Consider the following 25,001-nt stretch of genomic DNA (forward strand, 5'->3'; position numbering starts at 1 on the left):
GGGGATGTGTACCTCATGCCGGCTCACCAGGAGCTATTCCAATGATCTCAAATTCTACCCAAATCTCCTCCTCTTTCAGCAGAGCTTCCTGTGTCCAAAGATAGGGGATCTTTCCCTCGTGACCTAGAATTCTCTATCCGCGTGTCCTTGTCACCCCTCTACATACATGATCCTCGTGTACCACACCTTTACTTAATGCAGGCTTTTGAATTGCCTTCCCTTCACAAAACGTTAAAGAGAAAGAAATCTAGCAAGTGCCTCTGAGTTTGAGAATAACAACACACTGACATCTGTAACTATTTTTAACCACGATTTCCAAAACACACGTATGAAACGGAATATCTGCCCCTCTACATACTTATACCTGTTTTCATGCTCATCTCAAATTTGCATCTAGTGTAAGAAATCCCCATTAGTGGAGATTTCAGCTGTCACCAATCACTAAAGCAAGACAAAGTACCACCCCTGGTATGGTGGCAGGGAGGCAGGAGCTAGCGTGTCAGGTCCGGTTATTCTGGAACTGTGTGTCCAGGGGGATCATGATTTTAAAGGGCAGAATTAAGGGTTTAAAATACCAGGAGAATGATTTGAGTACCTTTTGATTATATGTAGAATGACATAATAAATTTCATTATTAAATGAATGTTTAGAGCACCACAGAACCACACACCCTCCAACTATGATAGTGACCCAAGCTAACAGACTGCCATCATGCTGCCGCCCGTACCCATGGAGCGTGGCTTCTGTCCCCACTGCCAGCCTGTTGACTGTGCAAGAGCAGTGCCTTTGCTGCATTCGTGCCGATGCTCAGCTTTGCAGGGGGTTAAACCACAGAGTAACGAAACACTCCCTAAATAAGTAGTTAATTCCCATATTGTCACATGTGCCATTTATTGATTACATTGGTCCTGTGGCAGGCAGCAAAGCCTTTGAGCACAGTCACTCACAAACACACGGAATAATATGATTACATACCTTCTCTTCCACTTTAAGTTTCTTCTGATCTAATTCTGTTAATCGTAGGAGCATAAAAATCACGAAGAACCAATACTCAGATTTTTCCTATTTAAAATAGCAAGAGGAATATTCAGTTGCCTTCCTCTCCCACATGAGCAAGCACTAGCATGCTACTCTCACCAGTAGGTGTTCCAGCTTCTACCCTGTCCACACACACACGCGCACACACACACGCACATCCCCTCAAGGTGTCTGCAGTTTCATGCTTACCAGTCCCTTCATATGAACTCCCATGCAGACTGTGCCTTGCAGCTTACAAAGCTCTTTAGATGTGTGATCTAACCGGGGATGTACTGTATGATGACTAACATAATATAATAAAAAATCATTATTAAAAAAAAAATAGATGTGTGATCTTGTTAATCTCCCTGTGACATAAGCAGGACGGGTACGATTATCTTCATTTCCAAAGAGAAACTAACTAAGCCTCAGAATGGCGAAGCATTTCACCTAAGATTCCGTGGCCGGTGATTCAAATCCTATCTTCTAACTCCAAAGAGTTTCATTACCGTAAATAATGAACATTATTTCCGACGACTCTGTCATTTGTTTAGTATTATTTTGTATTAGTTTGAATTAATTTGTACTGTTTTGAATTTATCCTACAATAATAAATAATATTCATTTATAGAACAAATTCCTTATTACTCCCAGCCATCTGTTATGTTAGGATTATCTGGCTTTTAGAAATATAATTAAAGTTTTGTATTAAGAAGCAACATCTTTGAAGAGAAAGGTATTAGTGGGTGATGCATTTCATGGAGAGGAATGCACACGAAATGAATATACAAAGGTATCTTTTTTGTCCTTTGACGTGCGAGTTGGGGGGGTTGTGTATATAAGTGAGTTAATGTGTGGGAAAGGATTTGCAGTATTTGTTTGTGCTCAAGTGCAAACACTCCCCATGGCTCTAAAATTGGGGGTTGACGGCCGCATCGTAAGCCCTGCTCTTTTCTTATCAGAGATGCTTTTAAGTTGTTGGCCACTATCCCCATACCGAGGACTGGATTTTTTAATCTTGGTTTTTTTTGTTTTGTTTTTGTTTTTTTTGCTTTTGCTTTTTCTTTCTTTTGCTTGTCCAGACATGTTCAGGAGACACACACCAAAAAAAGTACTCAGAGATACATTTAAATTCAAGAGTCTCCGCAAGGGAAGGGAAGGGTATAGGGAGCAAAGTGGAATGAAGGACAAATGGAAAAAGAGGGAGGGACAGAAGCCCGGAGAGAGGATCATCCATCAACGGTAGGAAAGAGAGAGGCTTGAAACACAGTGGATTTTTGAATACCAGAGGTGAAGAATCCACAGGAAATAGAGTCCTACTTTCCATAATTGTTTTACGCCACCACCAACCTCACAACTATATCTAGACAAATTACTATAGGTATCTGCCCAGAGACCTTCTTTCCCCTATTATACAACAGGAACCAGAGTCTGTCTCCACCTCCAGCATCGCACGTTCTAGAATGGAAAAGGACGATGCTCCGGTCTCAGTGCTGTGTCATGTGATCTTTATTACCCTCCACGATGAGTCACATGTGACCACCCGGAGGCGGGAACTCCCGCGCGCTCCACTCAGCCCTGCACAGCTGCTCCATTGCCTAAACCTCCTAATTGTTTCCTTAGAGATGGAGAAAGAAGCTAAACACAGGTATTCACATCCCCGATGCTCCTTATCAAAGGTACTTCTTGAAGAATTCCAAGAAGGTCCTTACTCCCTGTCCCCACATAAATCTCTCTCACCTGAATTGGATTTGTTAGAAGATTGAGAACCCGGAGGAGAGGTAGATTTTCAATGTATTCTATTTCACCCAGCTCAGCAATCTGTTTAATCAAAGAAACAAAGTATTATCAATAGACTGTACAACCAATAATATAAAACACTGTAAGAGGAGTGAGTATGGATCCTCTAACTTCAGCTTATTTTAGAAACTGCTCTGTTGCATACCCAGCCTTCTAATGAGTATTCCAAATGCAGAACAAGGGGAGTACTGCGTGCCCCTGCAGGAAATGTGAACACACACAGCCACATTTTCTTTTTTCCTCTCGGGCTAAAGAACAGTGAGCTGTTCCTCATCTCAGCCGTATTTATTTTAAGGCAGAAATAACTTAGTATGCAGAATCAGAGAAATAGGACCAAAAAATGCATGTGGGGGTTCCCTGGTTCTCCTCACCCTTAATCCTTCCTAGCCCTCCGGTTCCCCAGTCTCCCTCCCCAACGCTGCCCCTGCTAGCCTGGCTATTTGTGACCTGTGAAGACTTCTTACTACGTGTGCATGTCTAGCTCTATTGTTTTTTCACTAAGAGATAATTATTTTAAGGAAAGATAAGAACGGAAATGATAACGACACATTTCTTGACATGGGTGTTCATCTTAAGATTTTTTTGTTTAAACTGCATACCTCTGTTTTATACTCTTTTCTGTGTAGGTTGTGTTTCACAACTTTAAAAAAGTGAGGGTTAAAAAGACTGCTTGCAGTTCCTTAATTCAACCAAGGAGAGAGCTTGGGTTGCAGAAATGCCTGCATTTCCCACTAAAGACAAGCAGTTTTACTTAAATTTCCTGTAGTTAGCATAATCGTAATTTTATTTCAAATGAGGATATTAAACTTTCGCAAAAAAAAATTAATCATCACTTTTTCATTTCTATTTCTCCCCGGGTCATTTCTGTGTGTGTTGTGAAAGAAAGCTTTACAAAGGTAGTCACCGATAATTTGTCAGTTATCCAAGCGCAAAGTTCAGCTAAACTCAAACTACTCCCATAGCTGAGTCAGGGGAAGAATATATACACCGTGTTCAAGGGATGCCATTTTCAAAGACATAATAAAAAAGGTAAATTCTGAGTCACCGTATAGAGCCTGCGTTAGTTCTATATGCTTATTAATAAGCACGAATTTGCTGACAGCCATGCTATGCTTTAGACACAGCTCTTCCCACACAATGACTAGATCTGTTAGAGGGACATTTCGATCCTCTGCAAGATAAAAGGATCATGTTTTAAACATTGTGTGATTCGGAAAGGTGGAAAAGTCAACTTGGTTCACGCTGCTCAGTCAGAACGGTGGATCGATTTTCCTCTAGCATACAGCTCCTGTGCTTGGACCCGGCACGGATATGAGAAGGGGAGGTTTTCCTGCGGTGAACATGTCTCACCACCAGGTCCTGGCCGCGTGCACTGGCGCGCACTGCTGGGGAGGGCGGAAGCTGGCATGTTTTTCCTAAAGGGCGAGCTGATGTGTTACGTGTGCATAGGCTATGAACCAGCTACCCCACCGCAAGAAGTTTACACCGAACGCCGGCATCAGAGTGGCAAACATTACATACAGGAAACGTTCAGCCTAACATTTTTAGTAACAGTTTAAAAATTTCTAAATTCCAAAAAACCCCAACACTATGTGATTGAGTCATAGCCCAGTCCCATAATAGGAACGCTTTAGAAGATGGTCACACCAATGGTAACTGACATGGAAAGATCTTGAAATGTTGCAAACAACATGAATAGCCCGATCACGGACTATCAGCTGGGTCTGTGTCAGCTGGGATCACCTGGTCTTTTGAGAGTCACTTGAGAGGGATCCAGCTCCCTTCCTTACTAGTCCTTCCAAAGGTAGGAAGAGGTTGTAAAGGGCAGAGCAAAGCAAGTATGGGGTAGCCCGGCTTCCAGATCCCACGCCTGCTGAATTAGCCACATTCCGCAGATACTGGCTGTCCCACATGTGCCCTCCCTCCCTCTCCGAAGGCCTCACCCCAAAGCAGACCCACTCTCCTGTCTTCTTCCCAGATGCCAAACCCAAGGCTGTGTGCATCACAGACCATTACAGTAGGTGTAGGGGTACAGCACCCCAAATGACTTAAAGTGAGACATTGCAGAAGGGTTCTATTCTTGAAGGAATGTCAGCCGTCTGCTAAGAATGTCACAGCAGCACAGCTGATCCCGATTCCAGGATGCCCCTCTCCTCAAACGTCCTCTGCCCCCGTGGGTTACTCCCGACCCCAAGCCGCTTATCAACTTCAAATTCCTAGGGGGAACAGTTGACTCTCTTTTTGCCATTTCCTCTTGGGCTATGCTCTTCAAACCCCAGCATCCACACCTAAAGCAGCCTGTGAAGGCTTTTTCTTTGATTGATTGATTGGCTGATTGATTTGTGAAATGACGACACTAAAAGAAAGAAAACATTGTTCTCTAAGTAACTCCCCAACCAATGTCTTGCTTCTAGAAGAAAGGACTGAGGTTATAACAGACTTAACATTTTAACTCTGATAAGTTTTAAATGCTAGAAATGACATCCGCTCCAACAAGGACGATAGAGAGTGATAAGGGCCCCCGAATCACCCGCTGATGGGAAACATTTCCAAAGGAACTGCAAAGAGATGCTGAAATGACCGTGTGAGGGTACAGCAACGTGCCAGCAGCTACACCAAGTAAATAATACTGTGAAACTGCTACTGATAAAACATCAAATTCATCATAGGAGGAGCAACAGCGAAGTTATGTTTCTGTTAAATGACAAATTTTCCATCCCTGACACGGTAGTCTCAGTAGGACTGGGGAGCTCTCTGAGGAAATCTTTGGAAGGCACAAAGAACGTTTCAAAGTACTGCCGGTTGCTCCCCAGCCTGCCCAGGGGGGAGCCAGGGAATTTTGTTATTGTTATGGACTCAATTGCTCCCAAAGGATTCCCTGCTTTGGGACACACGGCCACTTTTTCTTTAATGGAGTCTCATGAACATTTGAAAACGATTAACTCCTTTACTCACTTCATGATATTCCCCCCTTTTTTTTTTCCTTAAAAATTTTCAAATGTAACTTGAAGTGAATGTCTCTTGAAATGGAAGAGAACGATGTATTTATTCCTAGGTCTTTCTAGAGCAGCGGTATCCACTATGGTAGTTACTAGCCACGTGTGGCTGCTTAACATTTGGAATATGGCTAGGATGAACTGAAATGTACTTAAGTATAAAATACACACCCGATGTCAAAAACTCAGTCCCGGCAAGAGGTTATAAAGCGCCTCATCAATGATGTTTTGTGCAGATTACATGCTGACACGACGATATTTTGGATGTACTGGGCTAAACATAAGATATTACTACAATTACTTTTACCTGTTTCTTTTTACTTTTTTATTGTGGCTACTAGAAAACTTAAAATTGCACATACGGCTCACATTGATGGCTTGCATTACATTTCTACCAGAAAGCACTCTTCCAGAGCGTTACACTATATGCTTTTCTGAAGGAAGGGTCATTAGCATTTCATTTACTGTATTATCCTTCAGCATTGAGAACACTGAGTCTGGATGCAAACCATCCTGTATTTGCATCCTGGCTCTGCTATTTGCTAGACGTAGAACTTTGGGCATGTTACACTTAAACTTTCTGTGTCCCAGTTTCTTCATCTGTAAAATATGACAATAGTAGGGATATAATGAGAATTAAGTGGGACAACAGATGTGAAGTGCTTAGAACAGTGCCTTGTACACAGGCAACAAATGTCTCCAGACGATCTTATGACTGCAATTATTACTAATGTTACCATTAAACATTATTCCTTTTCCTGAATTCTGAGATGCATTCAGTTGGGATTCGATGAATGCACTCGACCTTTCCAACACTTCGTGGCTATACCTGAGAACCATTTTCACGGCAATTTCATGAAAGGACACGAAAACCGTATGAAACAGAGATTGTGCTGACTTCATTAGGCACGTGGCACAGGGAACAAAAGTTAAATGAACTTTAGAAGTTGACAAAACAATTTAATATACAAATTAAGTAAAAATAAGGATGAACAGTTTTGTCTGTGATTAAAAGTCTACTTTTCCCCAGACCTAAAGATGGCCTTTTCTTGATGTTTAGACAAACAGGTGATGCAAATTCATTGGTGAAAGAGTCATCGGACATAAGCACCATGACACCTGAACAGAGAAATGTCGCCACCGCGCCACAGCTCACCACCGGTAAGACCAATGTCTCTTTCAGGGCCTCCAAAGTTTGCATTTTCAACAGTCAACTTCCTTATGAAGTCTTTCCCAAAAATGGGATAGAGAACTCAGTAAGAATACAATTGTTTTGTAGACATTACTGCTTAAGTATTCAGATATACTGTGATTAGGAGCACAAATGCTTCACTGAAAATAAAGTATAATTAAGAGTGAATGCCAATTTATATAATTTGTGAAACAAAGTGTGTATTAAGCCAGATATGGAAATTGGAGTCAGTGCAATCCCCAACTCCTACAAATTAGGAACACACGCTATTGTTACCAACAGAATATAGGAACTCACTCCCTGTACCTCTTCTGCTTTCATGATAGGCATGGGCCACGCCAGCCTGAGGCTCTTCTCATGTCTCCCATTTCCCTGCTCTGACATTTCAGACACTCTCAAGGTCACCTTTCTACACAAAATTTTACACGAACACATCTCCTTCAGAAAGTCACGTCAGGGGCGCCTGGGTGGCACAGCGGTTAAGCGTCTGCCTTCGGCTCAGGGCGTGATCCCGGCATTATGGGATCGAGCCCCACATCAGGCTCCTCCGCTATGAGCCTGCTTCTTCCTCTCCCGCTCCCCCTGCTTGTGTTCCCTCTCTCGCTGGCTGTCTCTATCTCTGTCAAATAAATAAATAAAAATCTTTAAAAAAAAAAAGAAAAAAAGAAAGTCACGTCCACTTGGTTGCAATTTAAACCCTTAAAACAATGTAATTAGGAATCATCAGATTTTTAAAAATTAAGGATCATATTAATTATAAACAAACAAACAAAACAGTCCTTCTGCAACGACTGTTCCAGGAGATTTTGTGGAATAACTTTCTAAGCTGGCATTTCACGTGACAGCCCTTGAGAAACCAATAATGGGTCCTAATATGTCCTCTTATGCAGACACTGAAACCAGGACAGATGACGTGTGATGTTACCTTATTATCCTCCAGGTTGATCACTTCCAGGAAGTCATGGTTCTCTAAGCCCTGGAGGCTGCTGATCTGATTATGGGACAGATCCACGATCTGCAAGGCTCTTAGGTCCTCCAAACCCGTGATCTTCTCAATCTGGTTATTGCTCTACAATTGGTAAAATACATCCAAAGTCTTAAAAGCTTCTAGTAGGAAAAAGTACAAGGCCAAGTTTTCATTCTGGATACTGCCCAAATCTTCTAATATCAGCAAGCCATTCTTGTTGCCCTGCCCCCTCCCATTTCCACCAATCGCCTCCCTAAACACATATACATACACCCCAGAAAGAAATCCCAGTTGTTCAGCTGAAAGATTCAGAACGTCATATTTTCACTAAAGGTCACGCAAGATGAATGTTCGAATCAGTCGGACAGAGGCTAGTGTAAGCTTTTAACATTGTTTACCTAAAGCCTAATGACAGCATAACTCCATGTTTATCTTCAGAAACTACATTTAATGCAGTTCTTTCGTTGCCATCATGTTAAACCACTTGAATAGTGTAATTCCCACATGTACCTGGTTTTCAGGAATGATCTTAGATCATTCCATAAACAGCAAATCACTTCATATCACAAGGGCCATGGTAGTCTGATCCATGGCATGAATTATTCATGTTCTTGTGCAGGTCCCTCCTCTTGAATCTAGGCCAGACCTACGACTTGCCTTAAGCAAAAGAATATGGCAGAAGTGTGCCAGTTCCAAGTCTAAGAATTAAGAAGGCCTGGCAGCTTCCCTCCTTGTGTCCTGGAACCCTGAGGTGCTATGTAAGGACTCTAGCTACTCTGTTGGGAGAGGATTTATGGAGCGGTCACATGGAGAAGAAGAGGCCACATGGAAAGGGGCCCTGACGCTAAGACAGAGGAAAAATCCAGCCATTCCAGCACCCTCACTGAGGTCAGCCCCCAGCCAGTCTGCCTGCTGAACCCAGCTCAGATTGCAGAACTGCTAGCTAATAACATGGTTAGCGTGTAAAATTTCTCCATGCCACCCACTCGGGGTGGCTTATTATTCAATAGTAGAACACGGAGTTCTTCAATAACTCACACAGAAGCATCTTCTCAGACAATGAGCATAAAACAAAGATTCAGAGATCCTCTTTCCCATCCCCCATGGACCCATAACAACATATTACGGTGGCAACAATAATCTGCATTTTCTTGTGCGTCTTCCAACATACAACAGCTTGGGTTTCTTAGCCTTGAAGTGTAAGAACATGCCGCAGTAAAGTTACACTTTTAGTTGAAGTTGGGAATCATAAAGACAATTTTGAGGTTTCAATTAATGACATAAAATGCCTATCTTTAAACTTTTAATACTTTTAATAAGCACTTCACTGAAAAATTAAATTATAGCATGCTCTTCCATCTACAATATTTTTCCTGATATATGTTTCCTGGTACATTTTAATAGCAAGAGCTCATTTTCATCCTATCTTTCATAAGATTTCACTTCAATAATGAGCAAGATTTGCAGTCATTAGTTTAATTCTATGGCTTTTTAAAATATATTAATAGAATGTTGATAATCTACAAAGCTGGGTGATAATACATGGGGACTCATTAAACTACTCCCTTTTTTTAATGTATGTTTGAACAATTCCATAATCAGAAGGGAAAAATACTCATAACCCCCATTTGCTTAAGTTAAGTCAAATTTCCTACTATTCAGAGTTCAAAAAAGTTCTAAAAAGTGTAATAGAAAAAGAAAAAACTGCACTACAGTTAACATAATATCCATACTAATTTAATTTCTTGAAATAAGACTTCAATATCCTATTTAAAATATGCCAACATATAACATTTATATACAATACAGTTCTTCCCAAAGGACTTTGAAGTGCTAGAACTGTGGAAGATAGACTGTAATAAATCTTTACAGCGTCTCTGATGGCTCTGATGGCTTTCAAAGTGGGAGCTGCTTAAGCCTAGAGTGAGGCATAGAAACGTTTAATTAGCTAGCCTATGGTCATAAAGCAGAATGGGGAAATATTCAGAATCACAGAATTTCTGAGTTGAAAGTCATCTAGTCAAACCCTTTATCCGATGCTGAAAAATGGATACGTTGCCCCTCAAAGTGGACGTCCAGTATCAGCATGAATAGTTCTGCTTTTTTTTTCTTTTTTGTAAAATCGTGATTGGCAGGGAAAAGGGGGCCTTTAGAGAGAAGCTATTTTCTTAAACAGATGAAATGAGAAATAGTCTTTATCTCCCCAATTTGGAAAGGAAGAAATAAATGGCTCTTATTAAGATAAAACGAATTTTAAAGTGTGGAATGCACTGTCCTTACTTGCCCAGAGAAGTGGTTGACAGAACAGCCCATGAGTGACCCACATTATCCCCTTACATTTATTGTAAAAGCTGATGGCAGAGAATTAACTGGTTTGTATAGCGAATTATTCTATTTTCTCTACAAAAATGTGAAATGAATTATTTGCAGTAGTAAAGCAATTGGTTTTCTAATTCCACAAATTAAAACCTAAAAGCGTTAACTGTTCAAACAAATGTGTATCACTTTATCTTATACATTTCATTAACATTTGTGAAAGAAACCCTTACCATTCTCGAAAATTTTAAGGGGAAATGAATGATGGCATGGTCGGTATTTTCTGATTCATCTTGGGTAATGGGGGCAGGGACTGGGAACAATCCCCGATTTATTTGTAGAAAAAAATAAGTCTTTAATGCTTTTTCTAAAAGCTGCTTGAGATGGAACTGTCAACATGGATTACTTGTTTAGTTATTGAAATAAACTCTTAGGATAAAAGTGCTATGTGTTAATCATCTTAATCATGAGTTCAGTTCTTCTCCCCCTAAGCGCACCCCCATATCTCTTTCCACGTACCATGCTCCACTTAGTTAATGGGAATGTCAATACGAAGTGATGTAAAGAAAAGGATAAGGTTCTAACAAGGTACCAACTGAGTAGTACATACTGCCAGTTCTCTAAATTACCATAATTTTTAGAATGTGACTTTTTAAAATAATTTTTAAATTAGCCAACCAACTTAACAAATCCATTTTCTTTTATGCTTTGCTAACACGTCTCAGTGGGCAGAAAACAGGAGTCCTCAGGGCCATTACTAGACCTCTCCATGCCTCCCGTCCATCCTTGGTACTGCAACCAGTACTCTGACCTCACCTAACTCGCCGTGAGGGAGCGAAGTCTCTTGGAAAAGCACTTTGAGCTCCAAGCTCAGGGAAAGAAAAATTAACACTAGCCAACCTTCAGCTATCTGTAGTTAAATAAGACAGGGATAGTATATTATAAATGTCATAAATCTGCAGATAACCCAAGATGTCATTTCAAATAGCAGTTCAACACTCTCCTGTGGGATAGTTCACATAAGAAATTAATAAGCTATCAGCCTCGTGGCTTAAAATCCTCCCTGCCCACCTTGTGACAGATATAATTAAAAAACAGCAAAGCCATCCAAGGGTAAGACGTAGGAGAAAGGAGGAAAGGAAGAAGAATCCTGAATAATCCACAAACTGTATTATCAGCTTTTAAATTAGTGAGCTGTACTGTTATTTCAAAAACACTCTATATATCTTTGGAACTATTGTAATTCTGCTGACTTTTTAATAAATCATCTGCATGTTTATTCACAGTCACAACACACGTCATAGAACTTAAGAAAAGTTCTCTCTCTATGGGAAAAAAATTTAGAAATTTCAAGTTTCTGATTGGAATTGTTTCTTTATTCTCAGCACCAATTCTGGTTTTCTAGAGTGGGAAACTAGCATATATGAATATAAAATTCAGTGCCCAGAGAACATCTTATGGTTCATTTGAGAACAATAAAGGGTAAACAGCAATAAATATTATGCTTAAATATGCTTAAATGTTATTTCATCAGTGAGACATTATGAAATGTATTTTTAATAGTTGTTAAAAGTATTCCTTTCTTTCTCGGTGTAAAATGTCAATCTTTTAAAAAATTGAATTTGGATGCCAATAGAAAATCACTTTACTGCAGCATGAAATATCATTCCTACACACATAGGGCACCAAAAGGAGCAAACAAAACAGAAAACAGTAACTTTCATGGAGAAATCAGCTCTTCGTCAACTTGAAAAATCCTGATTATCATTCATACACTTGCTAAAACATTAACTAGTACTTTCCATCGAGAATAAGTTTTGGTTAGACTCACCAGACAAAGGATTTTGATTGGCAGCATGCCTAAGCCGTTAATTGACGTGATCTTGTTCTTGGCCAGACTCAGGTGTGTTAGGGCACTACACAGCTCTAGCCCTCCGACCTCCTCTATCTCGTTGCCTATGCACCATGACTATGTTCAAGGAAAATGTCGTGAGAAACATTTTGAAGAGGGGCACCCAGGCGGCTCAGTCGGTGAAGTGTCCGACTCTTGATTTCGGGTCTGGTCATGATCTCAGGGTTGTGAGACCAAGCCCCAAGTCTGCTTGTCCCTCTCCCTCCACCCCCTCTTGCATGCGCACACTGTCTCTCTCTCAAATAAAAATCTTAAGACAAATTTTTTTTGAAGAAAAAAAGAATCAGTGTCAGATCACCATTAGAAGAATCAGATAACAGCATTAATAAAGCACTAACACGTGCCCAATACAGGATGAACACTAAATCCTGAAACATATTTTTTTCATTATAGAAGTTAATACTGGCACTGCTTACATTTTTTTAAAGACATAGCTTTTGAGTATGCCCAGTTGCATTTTGCATTCATAGGTGACTCCTTTAATCAGTGAGGAGAAACATTTCAGGGTGCTTCGAAGCTGCCTCCTTGGCAGTGTTTTCCCTTGGTTCCTTAACGGTCTCCACAAGAAACTCACGTGCTTTCCCACAGGCGGGACTTCCGAATACAGGGTCACCGTGCAGGCAACACGTGCCAAGGTTTATCGCCTGGGGAATGTCACCTGTGGCAAAGAGGTGGTAAAGAACCAATACCCTGATAGAGAGAGGAATGGCCTTTTCTGTCTACACTGGTTTCTCTTCTCCCTTTAAAATAAATGAGGCCTAAACTCCGTCTTCGTTTCCTCATATTGAGTTTCTAGTCGTTTTAAAATTTAAATTTCTTCTGTGTTTCATCCTTACAGTCACCTAAAATTGCAGTCCCAACGTCACCAATTCTATTTCCCTCTCTCTGGTCTTGCTTTCTTTGGCAAATTTTTGGGATTTAATATCATTTGCCCACCACAGGTCAGTTTTTCCTCCCTAGTAGCTGAAGACATCGAGGTTCTCTCGGCCACTTGTAATCTTCAGGGCATCCAATCAATCAGCAAGAGTTGGCATTTTTTGCTTTAAAACACTTCTTTAATTATTCCCTTCCTTTCCGTTCACTCCCCTGCCAACTTAATTCAGCTTTGGCACCGATGGGTACCCCTAACATCCATTTCCTCCTGCCTCAAATCACCTGACACACTGTAGTCAGGTTAATTTTTTCAAAATATTGATTGGATATCATGTTTCAATCAAAAAATTCTCACAGGGCGAATTCCAAATTCCTCACTCCTGCATCTGAAGCCCCTGACTTTAAGCAAAGCCTACGTCTCTGGTTTCATCTCCATTATAACCCAGTGAGAATGCCCTAATTCTGCCAGGTCAGTCTTCTCAGCAGTTCTGGAATGTACCAAGGACTTTCTCACATATTAGCAGTGTATCTTTTTTCATATTGCTTTCCTACCCTTCCTAAACCCTACCCATTCCTCAGGACTTAATTTCAAATTCCATTTCTTTTCTTTAACATTTACGTTAAACCAACTTCTTACTTCTTTTTCAAAGATAACCTCATGGTCTTATTCCTGTTGCTCTTAATTACTTAAGTACATACAAACAATAGGCTGGGGACAGATCTGCAACAGAAATAGATGAAGGATTACTGTCTAGAATACATAGAGAATGACGATAACTTAATAGAAAGAAAGAATAAAGACAGAACCACCCAATAGAAAAGGAGAAAGAATACATGGAGAAAATTCCCACAAGAGCAAGTGCAAGTGGCCAACAAACATATGGAAAGACTCCATCACCCTTAATCACGACAATGCAAATCAAGACGCCATTCCTCACCTATCAGTTTAGCAAGCATTTTAAAGGTTCTGAAAAATGGATTGTTTCATATGACTGAGGCTTCTTTATGCTGGAGCCACTTTGGAAGCAACTTGGCAGGGCCTACTGTAACTGTAAATTTGTCACAGCAACATCAGTTCTTGAGATCTACTCTGGACAGACCATTTCTTCCTCGCAGCCTTTTCTGGTCAACTTCCAACCCCCCACCTATCTCCTTCCATTAATCGTAAAATCAAAGAATTTTTTAAAGGGGAGGGACGGGGTCATTAATTTATCACGAAAACAGGTATTTTCCCTCATAATTCTTTGTAGTTCTCCTAACTCCACTAACAACTCGTTACGTGACTTAACTTCTCTGCTCAGATTTTTCACCTGTCAAGTGGGAATAACAGCAGGTTGCCATGAAAACTGAGTTTGATCATGGAAAAAAAAATCATCGGAATGAGGTTCACGAACCATAAAGTTCCTCACAATTATAAGGCAGCTATCATTACCACATTGCAAGCACGTGAGGCCAAGGGATCACATCCACTCCCCGTTGGCCAACAAGCACAAAATGGAAGCTTGAAGGCCAGCATCTATTCCGAAAAGATGTAGGCCACAGAAAGAGGTAAATTAGGAAACTAGAAGCAATGAGGAGAAAATATTGCCAAATGAACCAGACATTCCTAAATTGTCTTCATTGGTTCCAGATTTGATCCTTGGGCTGAAGCATAGTTTCGCTTGTCATCAAATATGCATTTTCAACTGTGCTGCTATAAAGCTTCCTGCCAGAAGAGCTCTACAAAGAAACCTTTACACTCACAAACGCCATGCTCTTTCTGCTTCCATTTCCTCGGGGCTGTTTAAATAATCATTCTCGAACGAGAACGAAGACCAGATCTTTGCAGATATGGATTGTAACGAAGTACATGAAACATGGGAAACAGAGATTAAACTCCCACACAGCTACAGATGAACTAAAATGTCCTTGGAGTGGCAATCTTTGGCAAGAAAAATTAGGCAAGGGAAACTTCAAATGGCTGTCTGTCTCAGTTTAGCAGAGGAAGCAATAGTCTTTAAGTCCTATGTCGGGGGCACTAGTGTCCTGGTAGTTCTGCTCCAACCGAAATGAAGATACTCATGGGGAAGAGTAGAACAAATGCTTGTGGGAGCTGAGTCAGGAAGCCTTCCCAGGGGAAGGGGGCAAGAATCAGAAAACGACGAAACAGGAATCCTGAAACTGTCAAGAGCTAGTGGGTGGGAATTGAAAAGGCAAGCTTGTTTATGGTGTATGCAGTAATTTTCCAAGACATCAGAGGCTAACCCCAGTTCTCTCAGTACATCCTGGCTCACTCTCCAGCTTTGACTAATACAGCAAGTCAGGTTTCATGAAATTAGCATTGCAAAGGCCCAAAGGAGGAGGAATACGGATGCCTCACTGCAAAGCTAGTCCTGGCTTCCAAAGCTACCTCTGCGGTCACTCACAGCCCTGGGGGCAAAGGCTTGAGGATCTGACTGCACATCTCTGCTGAGAAATAAGTTCATTTCAGAAAAATTGTCTATTTCCTAACTCTTCAACCCCCACCTTAAATTTCGAGGAATTTCAACACTATAAATTAATCAGGTTCCTGAGTGAAGAGTACTTTTTATAGTAGCCTAACACCTCCCCTATCCCCTACCCCACAACTACATACTCCCAAGGTCACATCATCTGTGGCCACCAGCAGTGATAATGGTCAATATGCAGGACTGGTCCATACAGAGCTCTGAGTTCTCAGCTTGCTTTCAGGAATACCTTTATCTCCCTAATCTCTCATTTTCTTATTTTAAGAAACTGCACGAAATGTTACTTATCCTTCCTCTGAACATTATTCTTTTGCGTTCTTTCATATAGGTTTGGGACTTTCCAATAAGAAGAAATACAATCTAAGTCACTAAGCCATTACAATGAATTAGCTTCCTGGGTTAACCCTCTTAGGTATGTTTTAATTTTCAAAGGCCACTATCAGAAGAAGGAGACTCAAAGAACTTAAAATCATCATACTGCATTCCAGCTCTAAAGTTTTACATTTCTGCGAATAAACTTTTCCCTTGGAATTTTAGATCCTCAGAAACGAAGCGAAGGAACACAGAGGCCCATAAGCGTAACTTTACAGTGAGGGAAAAGCCCCGTGACATATTTTTACATTTTGGTGATGCTGTCAGCACTTTGCAGAGCTTGCCATGAATTATTCACTAGTTCAGTATTCGCTCTTATTCATTTGTCTGCAATCATAAAATATGGTTCGGGTGTATAGAAAACAGTTACTGAGAAATAAGTAGGAAATCCATCACAATTCTCTTAGTAGAGAGAACCGCAATGATAGCTTTAATCAAAACCAATCCTGAAAGATCTGTATCACCTTACCAGTGAAAAATGTTCTTCGCTATAGGAGTGAATCTCTAAGAAATGAAACACACATACACTTTAAATGGCTAGGTGATGAAAGTAGTAATTGCTCAATGAATTGCAGCATGGGGAAAACAATGGAATTGGTTGAACTAATCTCAGTTCAACCACTGACCAAATGATCTTGGACAAGTTACTGAGCCTCCCTGGGTCTTAGGCTCCTCTTCCATAAAAGAAGAGTTAGTAGTAGATAATCTCTAAAATTCTGTGAATCACTTTTTAGAAACTCCACGATTCTATAATCATAAAACAAATTCCAATGAACAATCAACCTGTCAATATTTACAGGCAAAGAATACACAGCATTCTTTCTTAAGAAATACTTGACTTATCCTTGACAAAGTTTATCAGCTTGTGATTTAGGATGATTATCAATTGATCATCAATTATTCACAAATGGAATGACAAAATAGCATAAGATAAACTAAAAACTTGATTTCTCATAGTTAACCAGTCCATTTTGAGGCACTAATATAATCTACAATCACAATGTCAGCATTACCAGGTTGATTAATTGACTTGTGTTTATTTTAAAGAAGTGCTTTTTAATGTTGATAATTACAATTTTATTTTATTTTAAATAGAAGTGCACTTGATCCCCTCAAATAGAAAAGACACACTCGCCCACTAAGGAAAGCTTGAACAAATATAAAAAGCAAAAAAAGATAACAACCAAACCCCTAAAAAGGACACATGGAAATGGCATCAGATTAGGGAAGCATGCCCTGCAAGGTAGAACAGAGAGGGCTGGCTAGCTTAAAGCTGGGGATCTTCAAGTGCACTCCTCAGACCAGCAATCAGCATCACCTGCAAACTTGTTGAAAATGCAGTCTCAGGTTCCACCCCGGAACCACTCCCCCGGAAGTTCTGAGGGTGGAGGCCAGCAAGAGATGTTTCAACAAACCTGCCAGGGGATTCTGATACAAGCTCAAGTTTGAAATTTGGTAAATAACTATTTTCAAAGAAATGAATAATTTTTAGATTTAAAACATTTTTAATGGACACAGGTACAGCATTTGCCCATACCTGGCCTATCTAATGAACACTCTTGAAATGACCCCCACTTCCAGCCCAAGAAGAAGAGGAGCAGTAACTTACATCTACCCCTGCACGTCCCTCCTGTTGCACCCAATGCCTCCCCCTTGGAGATGACCACTATGCTGAATTGCCCACTTCCTCTTCCCTTTCCCCTTTGGTGTGATACTAAAATTATATTTAGTTTTATTAACTAGCATTCCTACTGCTGCATGGAGATATATTTCATTCATTTTCACTACTGTATGATATGCTATTATGAGTATAACGTAATTTGTGTTTTCTCTTATCAATGAGCATATGGTCTATTTCAATTTTTTGCTATGACAAGCAGTGTTGCTACGAGCATTCTTCTACAAGCCTCCAGATACACAAATGCTAAACTTCCCATATGTAGTAATAAAAGTGCTCGGCCACAGGGAATTTGAATGTTCAGCTTTATAAAAGAGCATAAAATTGCTCTCCAAAGTGGTTGAGCTAATTTCATACCCAAAGGAAGAAAAAAAGACATCCTCTTGACCTACACGCTCTCCAACACTTGGTATTATAGATTTCTTAAATTTTGTCAATTGAATGGATGTAATATAGTATCTCATGTGGTCTTGGGTTGCATTTCTCCGAATACAAATGAGGCTGACATCTAGTTATATGTTTATTAGCCTTATCTGACTCATTTTCTGTAAAACTCTTTATATTTTCTCCCGTCTTCCTATCTGGGAACATGGAATATATTTCTCTTTGGTTCGGTCTTTAATGCTCTTCAATAAAGTTTTATTATATTCCTCCCACAGGTCTTATCGTTAATAAGATCCATTTTTATTGCTCTCGTAAATGGGGGTCTCTGTTTTAAGTTGTGCTTTCTAATTGCTTGTTTGTGATGTAGAAAAATGCAACTGATTTCTGTTTATTGAAGTCATATCCAACTACTTTGCTAAACTCCCAAAACTATCATTTCTAGTAGTTTATTGCAAGTTATGTTTGATATTCCCTATGGATAATATCATTTGCAAAAAAAAAAAAAGACTTTTATCTTCTACTTTCAATCTTTATACTTTCAATTTTTTTTTCCTCTTATTTTATAGTGCTGGCTAAAACCTCCAAAACAATGATGGATAGAAGGGGCAACGGTAGAGATCTTTATCTTGTTCCCAATTTTAAAGAATGCTTAGAACATGTCCCCAGTTAGGAAAAATTCTGCTTCAAATATTTTTATAGACCTTATCAAGTTGAGGAAATTCCCTATTACTAGCTTACTCATAGTTTTTATTGTAAATTAGATTTTATTAAATTCTATCTATTGAGTTTCTAAACCTACTGCTCATATGGCTTATTTCTCTTAATCTATTAACATAGTTAAAGACATGTATTGACTCTCTGATATTAAACTATCCTTATAGTCATGAGATAAACTAAACTTGGTCATGGTGTATTATCTTTTTTCAAACAATCAGATTCAGGTTGCCAATAGCTGTTTAGGATTTTTACATCTAGATCATGAGTGAAAAGTGTCTGTCATTTTCCTTTCTCTTATTGTTCCTTATCTGCTTTGGGATATCAAAATAGTCTCATTAGAATGGATTGTGAATATGCCTTCTATTCTTAATCTTTGAAAGATTTTGTTCATTATTGGAAGATCTGTTCTTAGCAGTTTGGATCTGGTGGGGTTTTTCTTTAATATGAGTATTTTAATTTAATTAACTTTATATGAACTGCATTTATAATTACAGGACTACTCAGGGTTTCTATTTCCAAATCAGCATTTTGGTGCATATTTTTCTGGGAATTTATCCATTTCATCTAAGTTTTCAAATGTACTGGCATAAAAAATGTTGCTTAAAAATTCTTTTTTATTGCAAAGTTTTTTAGTCTTTTCAAAAATCTTATCTAATAACATAATTATACACAGTATGTGACACTCTTGAACAAGAGGCATATTCAGTACTGTTTAAAAACCAGCGTACTATCTTTTGAAAATGGTAAGCTAAGAAGTTATTTAAGAGTTTATGAAGGGTAGCTTGTTTTGGCTACTTGTGTTTGCAGTTTAAAGACACAGGTGAGGAATGCCGCCATGTTACATTTGAATTATGTGTCTATGTCCTGAATTGCAACTGGGGCTGCTAACGTGTACTACTTTTAGTTTGCCATCGGAGCATCTCATTCGGATCATTTTCTCATTAGGCTGCATTTAGGAGAGAGAACTTGATTGCTTCGAGCGCACCATCTAAATGTCCACTAAGGGCACATTTTCACACACCGGTTCTAAAGAGCGTGGCGCTATGTTCAAAGTCTCCCATCATATTGGTTTTCTCCCCAATAAAATATGTCTTCAAGACAATAGACCTTCTGTTCTCCCCACATCTCAGTCTCATTACAGGTGTAGTGTTCTAACTGCTGCCCTGTCCCTGGAATGAGGCACCCAAGGGCAATCAATTCATTCCCCACTCTGCCCTGAAGAATCCCCAGGTGGGTAGAGAGGTACTGAGAAAGACAAGATGCTGCTCCCTTATCACCCAGAAAACATCAGTCTCTGGTGTAAAGAGACTCAAGCTCATTAAACTCACAGATCCCCAATTAACCCGTTAGGCTCCCGAAGCTGGAGCGTGCGGACTTCAAGGTAAATGCTCTGCGTGGGAGCCTGACTCCTGCAGTAGGTATGTTTCTGAAGCTGGTTACTCATCAAAAGGCGTAGGTTTTGCTTTTTTGAGAAAACGAAAGTACATTTTAAATATGCCAGAGAAGCTTGCTATTTAAAGGGAGGTTACTATAATTTCTTTTATAAAATTAAAAAATAAATCATTTATTCTCCTTTGGTCATATCTGGATTTCCAGATACTGACTTAAGGGCACAAGTTTAAGTAAATTTGAAGAGAGGAGTCAATTAAAACAGAACTTACCTGGTTCTAGAATTAAAAATAAGCCTATGTTTATCAGAAGAATGACGGTCTCATGTAGCTTTCTCAGGTGTAAGAGGCTCTTGGCAAGCTCTGACTTACAATCTTACTCCTTGGTAAATAAAATCTCTTTCTTCATTTTGTGAATATCAATTCTTCATCATTCAAATTAGTCACACATCTCCAGTAAACTGCTGATCTGGTACCACTCCAAGTTATCCAGTACACACTTAGTAAGGGGCCTATTACCCAAACTTCCCCTTTACTCATTCAAAGGATACTGTCCAAAATGAGTTTAGTGAGAGCCTGATATGCCGACAAATCACCCATTTCAGAAATTTGATTGTAGGAAAAATCCACCTTCTGATGAGAAAAAGAGAACAACAGTCAAAGTTTATTTTTCATTCACTTAACCACAATAATTCCTTGCACGAGAAAGTCTTTCTGGCTGTGGGGTTAGAATTCATTACTGAAAATACGCCAAGGCCAACTCAGCTACCCGTATCCACTCCTGTTCTGCCTGGACCCTTGTCTGTTCAGTCTGAGCGAGAGTGGGGATGAGGCCTCTGCCCTCCGGCCGTGCGGACACCCCCTCCACCTGAACGCTTTCCATTCCTGCCCTTCCTCCTTCTGTTTCCGGCAATCACTTCAGACTTTCTTCGTCTTCCCGCAGAATTCACCTCAATTCTGCTCTTACCACCATTTCTTTCATTTTCTCTCCTCTCCTTTCATTCACTTAGTTCACGTGCTCATCTCTTCTCTGCCTTTTCTCCTCTCTCTCAATATATTCTCCCGCGTCACCTCCCGAGTGCCAGAAAAATCTTTCTTATTCATCCCTCAGGCTACATCTCATCCACTTCACACCCTTTCTCAAAACAGACTATTCTAGGAAACCCTTTTCAGCAACAACATCAGTTGTTCTTACTCAAAAATAGGAGACCAAAGAAAAACAACATTCAATAACTTTAAATATTCACCCAGGAGCAAAAGATGAACAAAAAATATTTAAAAAAAAACAAACTTTTTTAAAACACTGCATTGATAACTTGCTGGGCACATGTAATAATTTTCTGGAAAACTATCAAACAATGATCTAATGAGCACTATTCTTATTTCTTGTGCCCTTTAAAACAGTAATTCCACCCCAAAAATATTTTATCAATGTAGTAAATACTAAAAACTTTAAATACTAAAACTTTAAATACTGAATATTAAAAAACATATTGAAAACTCAAGCGGAAAGATAAGAAAACGGATTACAAGATAGCAACAGGACCACACTGTCAGTAAAGCCAAGTGTGTGAACCACGTGAACCAACAGTAATGTGCAAACAAAATACTGTTAATCCAAAATAAACCAAACAATGGAACACAAACCTGGACGTCTATATAAACCGCAACTATGGCAAACACAGACCATGGCTGACCTAAGAAGTCAGTCGGGCATGACGGAATGAGGTTTCATACTCACTTTTGTCTTCTATGTAATAATATGCCCCAGAAGTCTACACAGTGATCTAGGCTTACTTATAATTGACACTTTTTCATCAACACCTCTCATTCTTGTGCCACAGCTGTGTCTGCTCCTCTCTGTCTAACTCTACCCCTCTCTGGGCCACATGCCCATCCTGTGCCCTCTGAGCCCTGTGATACCAGCTTTGTTGAGAGCCTGGAAGGGTTCTGATGGTGCTCTGACTTCCCCTGGGAGTTTCACTGGACCTGAAGCCTTGCAGGGAGTCCCATCCATCAAATGAATCTGCTGGGCCTACTAAGAGCAGAGCATTCTGGGAAATACAAAGCATGGATAAGAACGAGCCCCTGTGCTTTAGGAAATGTAGGCCTTCTCTGGCTGGTGGCACAAGGCTCACAGATAATAAGGGAACAGGATGCACGGCTTTTCGAGAGGGTGGGACGGTGTACACAGTCCGGGTTTACTGCGAAGACACAGGCTGTGCTGGGCAGACACTGGGTTCCAGCTCAGCCCTGCTACCTTCCAGCAGAGATGACATAATGTCATTTGCCCTTTCTATACTCTGGAGTCATCATCTGTGAAACCAGACCGTCCCAGCTGCCTCACAGATTTACGGGGAGAACTGCTTAAGATAATGCACTGAAGGGGTGCGTGGGTGGCTCAGTCATTAAGCGTCTGCCTTCGGCTCAGGGCGTGATGCCAGAGTCCTGGGATCGAGCCCCACATCAGGCTCCTCCGCTAGGAGCCTGCTTCTTCCTCTCCCACTCCCCCTCCTGTGTTTCCTCTCTCGCTGGCTGTCTCTCTGTCAAATAAATAAAGAAAATCTTAAAAAAAAAAAAAAAGATAATGCACTGAAAACACCAGCGGTCCTGGGTCACTGCCCCCAGGCTGACGCAGAGTTCCCACGGGCTTGGAGCAGATTATCAGGGGTGGTTTGGCACTTTGCAGGCACTTCTCTACAGTGACAGATATATTTGCTCTTAACTTTCTGGGAATTCGGAACCTTAAAGATGGGGTATCTGCGTTGTTTTTGTACATTGGTGAAGCCTTCTTGGGGGAGGGGAAGGGGAGGGTGAATGGAAGAAATCCCAAGGAAGTTTTTCCCAGGGAAGGGGTCATACGGTTGCCACTACTCATTTCCCTGGGGCTTAGGACAAAGCAGAATGGGACAGCAACTGGGAGAAAGGAAACAGCTCCGCCAGTACAATCCCTCATCACCTGGAGACCACGTGGCCCCATACCATGTACAAACAGGCACCTCGTGTGGCTTATCTGGGCAAAGGCATGTCGCCTTGGCAATAAGTATAATTTCAAAGGAGAAAACATTTCATCCCACTACTAAGAAAAAAATGGGGTGAACAGAAGGAAAATTAAGAAGGGCATCTCACTAGCAGTATGGGTGATGTCAGATTCTTGATTTCAAACAAACTTTCTCATTTGTGTGAACCCCAGTAGAATACGTGGGATCTAAGTTCATTTGGTTTGTAAACGAAACAAAATAGACACGAGGCAATAACTGATGTCCAATCCTAAAAATATGTAATGAAACATGTTAGTCCACCAGAACACTAATCCCAAACTCACACCAACGGTTCCCAAATTTGTCAGCACTCCAGAGCCACCTGCGGGTCTTTTAAAAATTCCACGCCCGGGCCTTACCTGGACCACTTGAATCAGACTCTCTGGCAGTGAGACCCAGGCGTGAGTAGTTTTTGAAAGTCCCCAGGGGACTGCAATGTGCAGAAGAGTCTGGGAACCACGAATCTATAACCTCGCTGCTCCGGTGTGGCCTGTGGACCACCAGCAGTGGCATCCCCTGGGAAGCTGTTAGAAATCAGTCTCAGGGGGCGCCTGGGTGGCACAGCGGTTAAGCGTCTGCCTTCGGCTCAGGGCGTGATCCCGGCGTTATGGGATCGAGCCCCACATCAGGCTCCTCCGCTGGGTGCCTGCTTCTTCCTCTCCTACTCCCCCTGCTTGTGTTCCCTCTCTCGCTGGCTGTCTCTGTCTCTGTCAAGTAAATAAATAAAATCTTTAAAAAAAAAGAAATCAGTCTCAGGCCTGACTTCAGACCTCCTGGGCCACACCCCTATTTTCCCAAGAACCCCAGGTGATCTGCACGCACATTAAAGCACGAGACGCAGCCCAGAGCGAGCTGCTCCACCGACTACTGCTCACAGCGTTTAGTTCTGCGCCAAATGCAAAAGCAACTTCAGAGAAGCAAGATCGGAAACCATTGTTGAGGAAAAAGAAGGTAAAGGTTGGATAAATGAGGAGGGCAAAATTTGAGCCCCCAAAGAAATTTTTACAGGTTTTCCAGGTATAAAATTGTTGTACACTAAAAATATGTAAATAATAGCTAGTATTCAGCTGTGGGAGAGGAGGATGTTAGTTCCTCAGTCTGAACACTATTAGCAAAGCTTCCTAAAAAGATTATCTGCAGACAGACCATCTTCCTTTTTCACAAATGATACCCAAATTCCTTTTCATTTCGTTTCAGACATTTGTACTATGTGCTCCCATATCTTAGGCTGTCTGAATTCTCTATTTGAACACTGTTTTGCATGTTAATGTACTTTGCGGGCCAGCTCATGAATGGATGTATTGATCAAGTCTACCTTGAGATTTTTGGGCGGCTTGAAATTGAAGAATGTCGTCAGTTTATTGTGAGAAGCATTAAGTTCTAGAAGGTAAGGCATATAACTCACACAAGACAGATCTGGGGGGAGAAACAAATACAGAAGAAGGTAAGCCAATAAAATCAAAATTAGACAAAGTCATTAAAAACAGCTTATGTTACATCAGAGCATTTTCTCATTATGCCAGTTGCAAGCACTTCTTGATTATTCCAAGCAAGTGAAATGAATAAAAATAGGAATGCATGAAACACAGTATGGAGAACTCTCCATGAGCTCCTAACTTCACCTTCTTCCCCACGGCTACCCCTTCACTTCCATCCCTTTTCAAGCAACTGGTGCCCCCTCCAGGTCCCAGCTCACTCTCCCAAGAGCCTCAAAAAAAAAAAAAAAAAAAAAAAAAAAACCCACCCCCAAAAAAAAACCCCCCCCCAAAAAAACCCTTGGGGGCTCCCCCAAGAGCACCAAAAAAAAAAAAAAAAAAAAAAAAAACCCACCCCCAAAAAACAACCTCCCCCCCAAAAAAACC

General features: G+C 40.6%; 1 protein-coding gene across 1 annotated transcript in view; it reads right to left on the bottom strand.

The window, feature by feature from the left end:
* Positions 1–25,001, bottom strand: part of LRGUK (leucine rich repeats and guanylate kinase domain containing) — a 100,129-nt gene that overhangs the window by 61,818 nt on the left and 13,310 nt on the right. Inside the window, exons 4-9 of the mRNA XM_008707581.2 lie at positions 24,455–24,555; positions 20,650–20,731; positions 12,120–12,244; positions 7,931–8,074; positions 2,758–2,838; positions 976–1,062 (exon numbers count right to left, since the gene is read on the bottom strand). Of these exons, the coding sequence (XP_008705803.1) occupies positions 976–1,062; positions 2,758–2,838; positions 7,931–8,074; positions 12,120–12,244; positions 20,650–20,731; positions 24,455–24,555 (620 nt within the window). The remainder of the gene's footprint in view (positions 1–975; positions 1,063–2,757; positions 2,839–7,930; positions 8,075–12,119; positions 12,245–20,649; positions 20,732–24,454; positions 24,556–25,001) is intronic.

This window comes from Ursus maritimus, unplaced genomic scaffold (genome assembly GCF_017311325.1).
Source record: "Ursus maritimus isolate PB19 unplaced genomic scaffold, ASM1731132v1 scaffold_3, whole genome shotgun sequence".
Classification (NCBI taxonomy): Eukaryota; Metazoa; Chordata; class Mammalia; order Carnivora; family Ursidae; genus Ursus; species Ursus maritimus.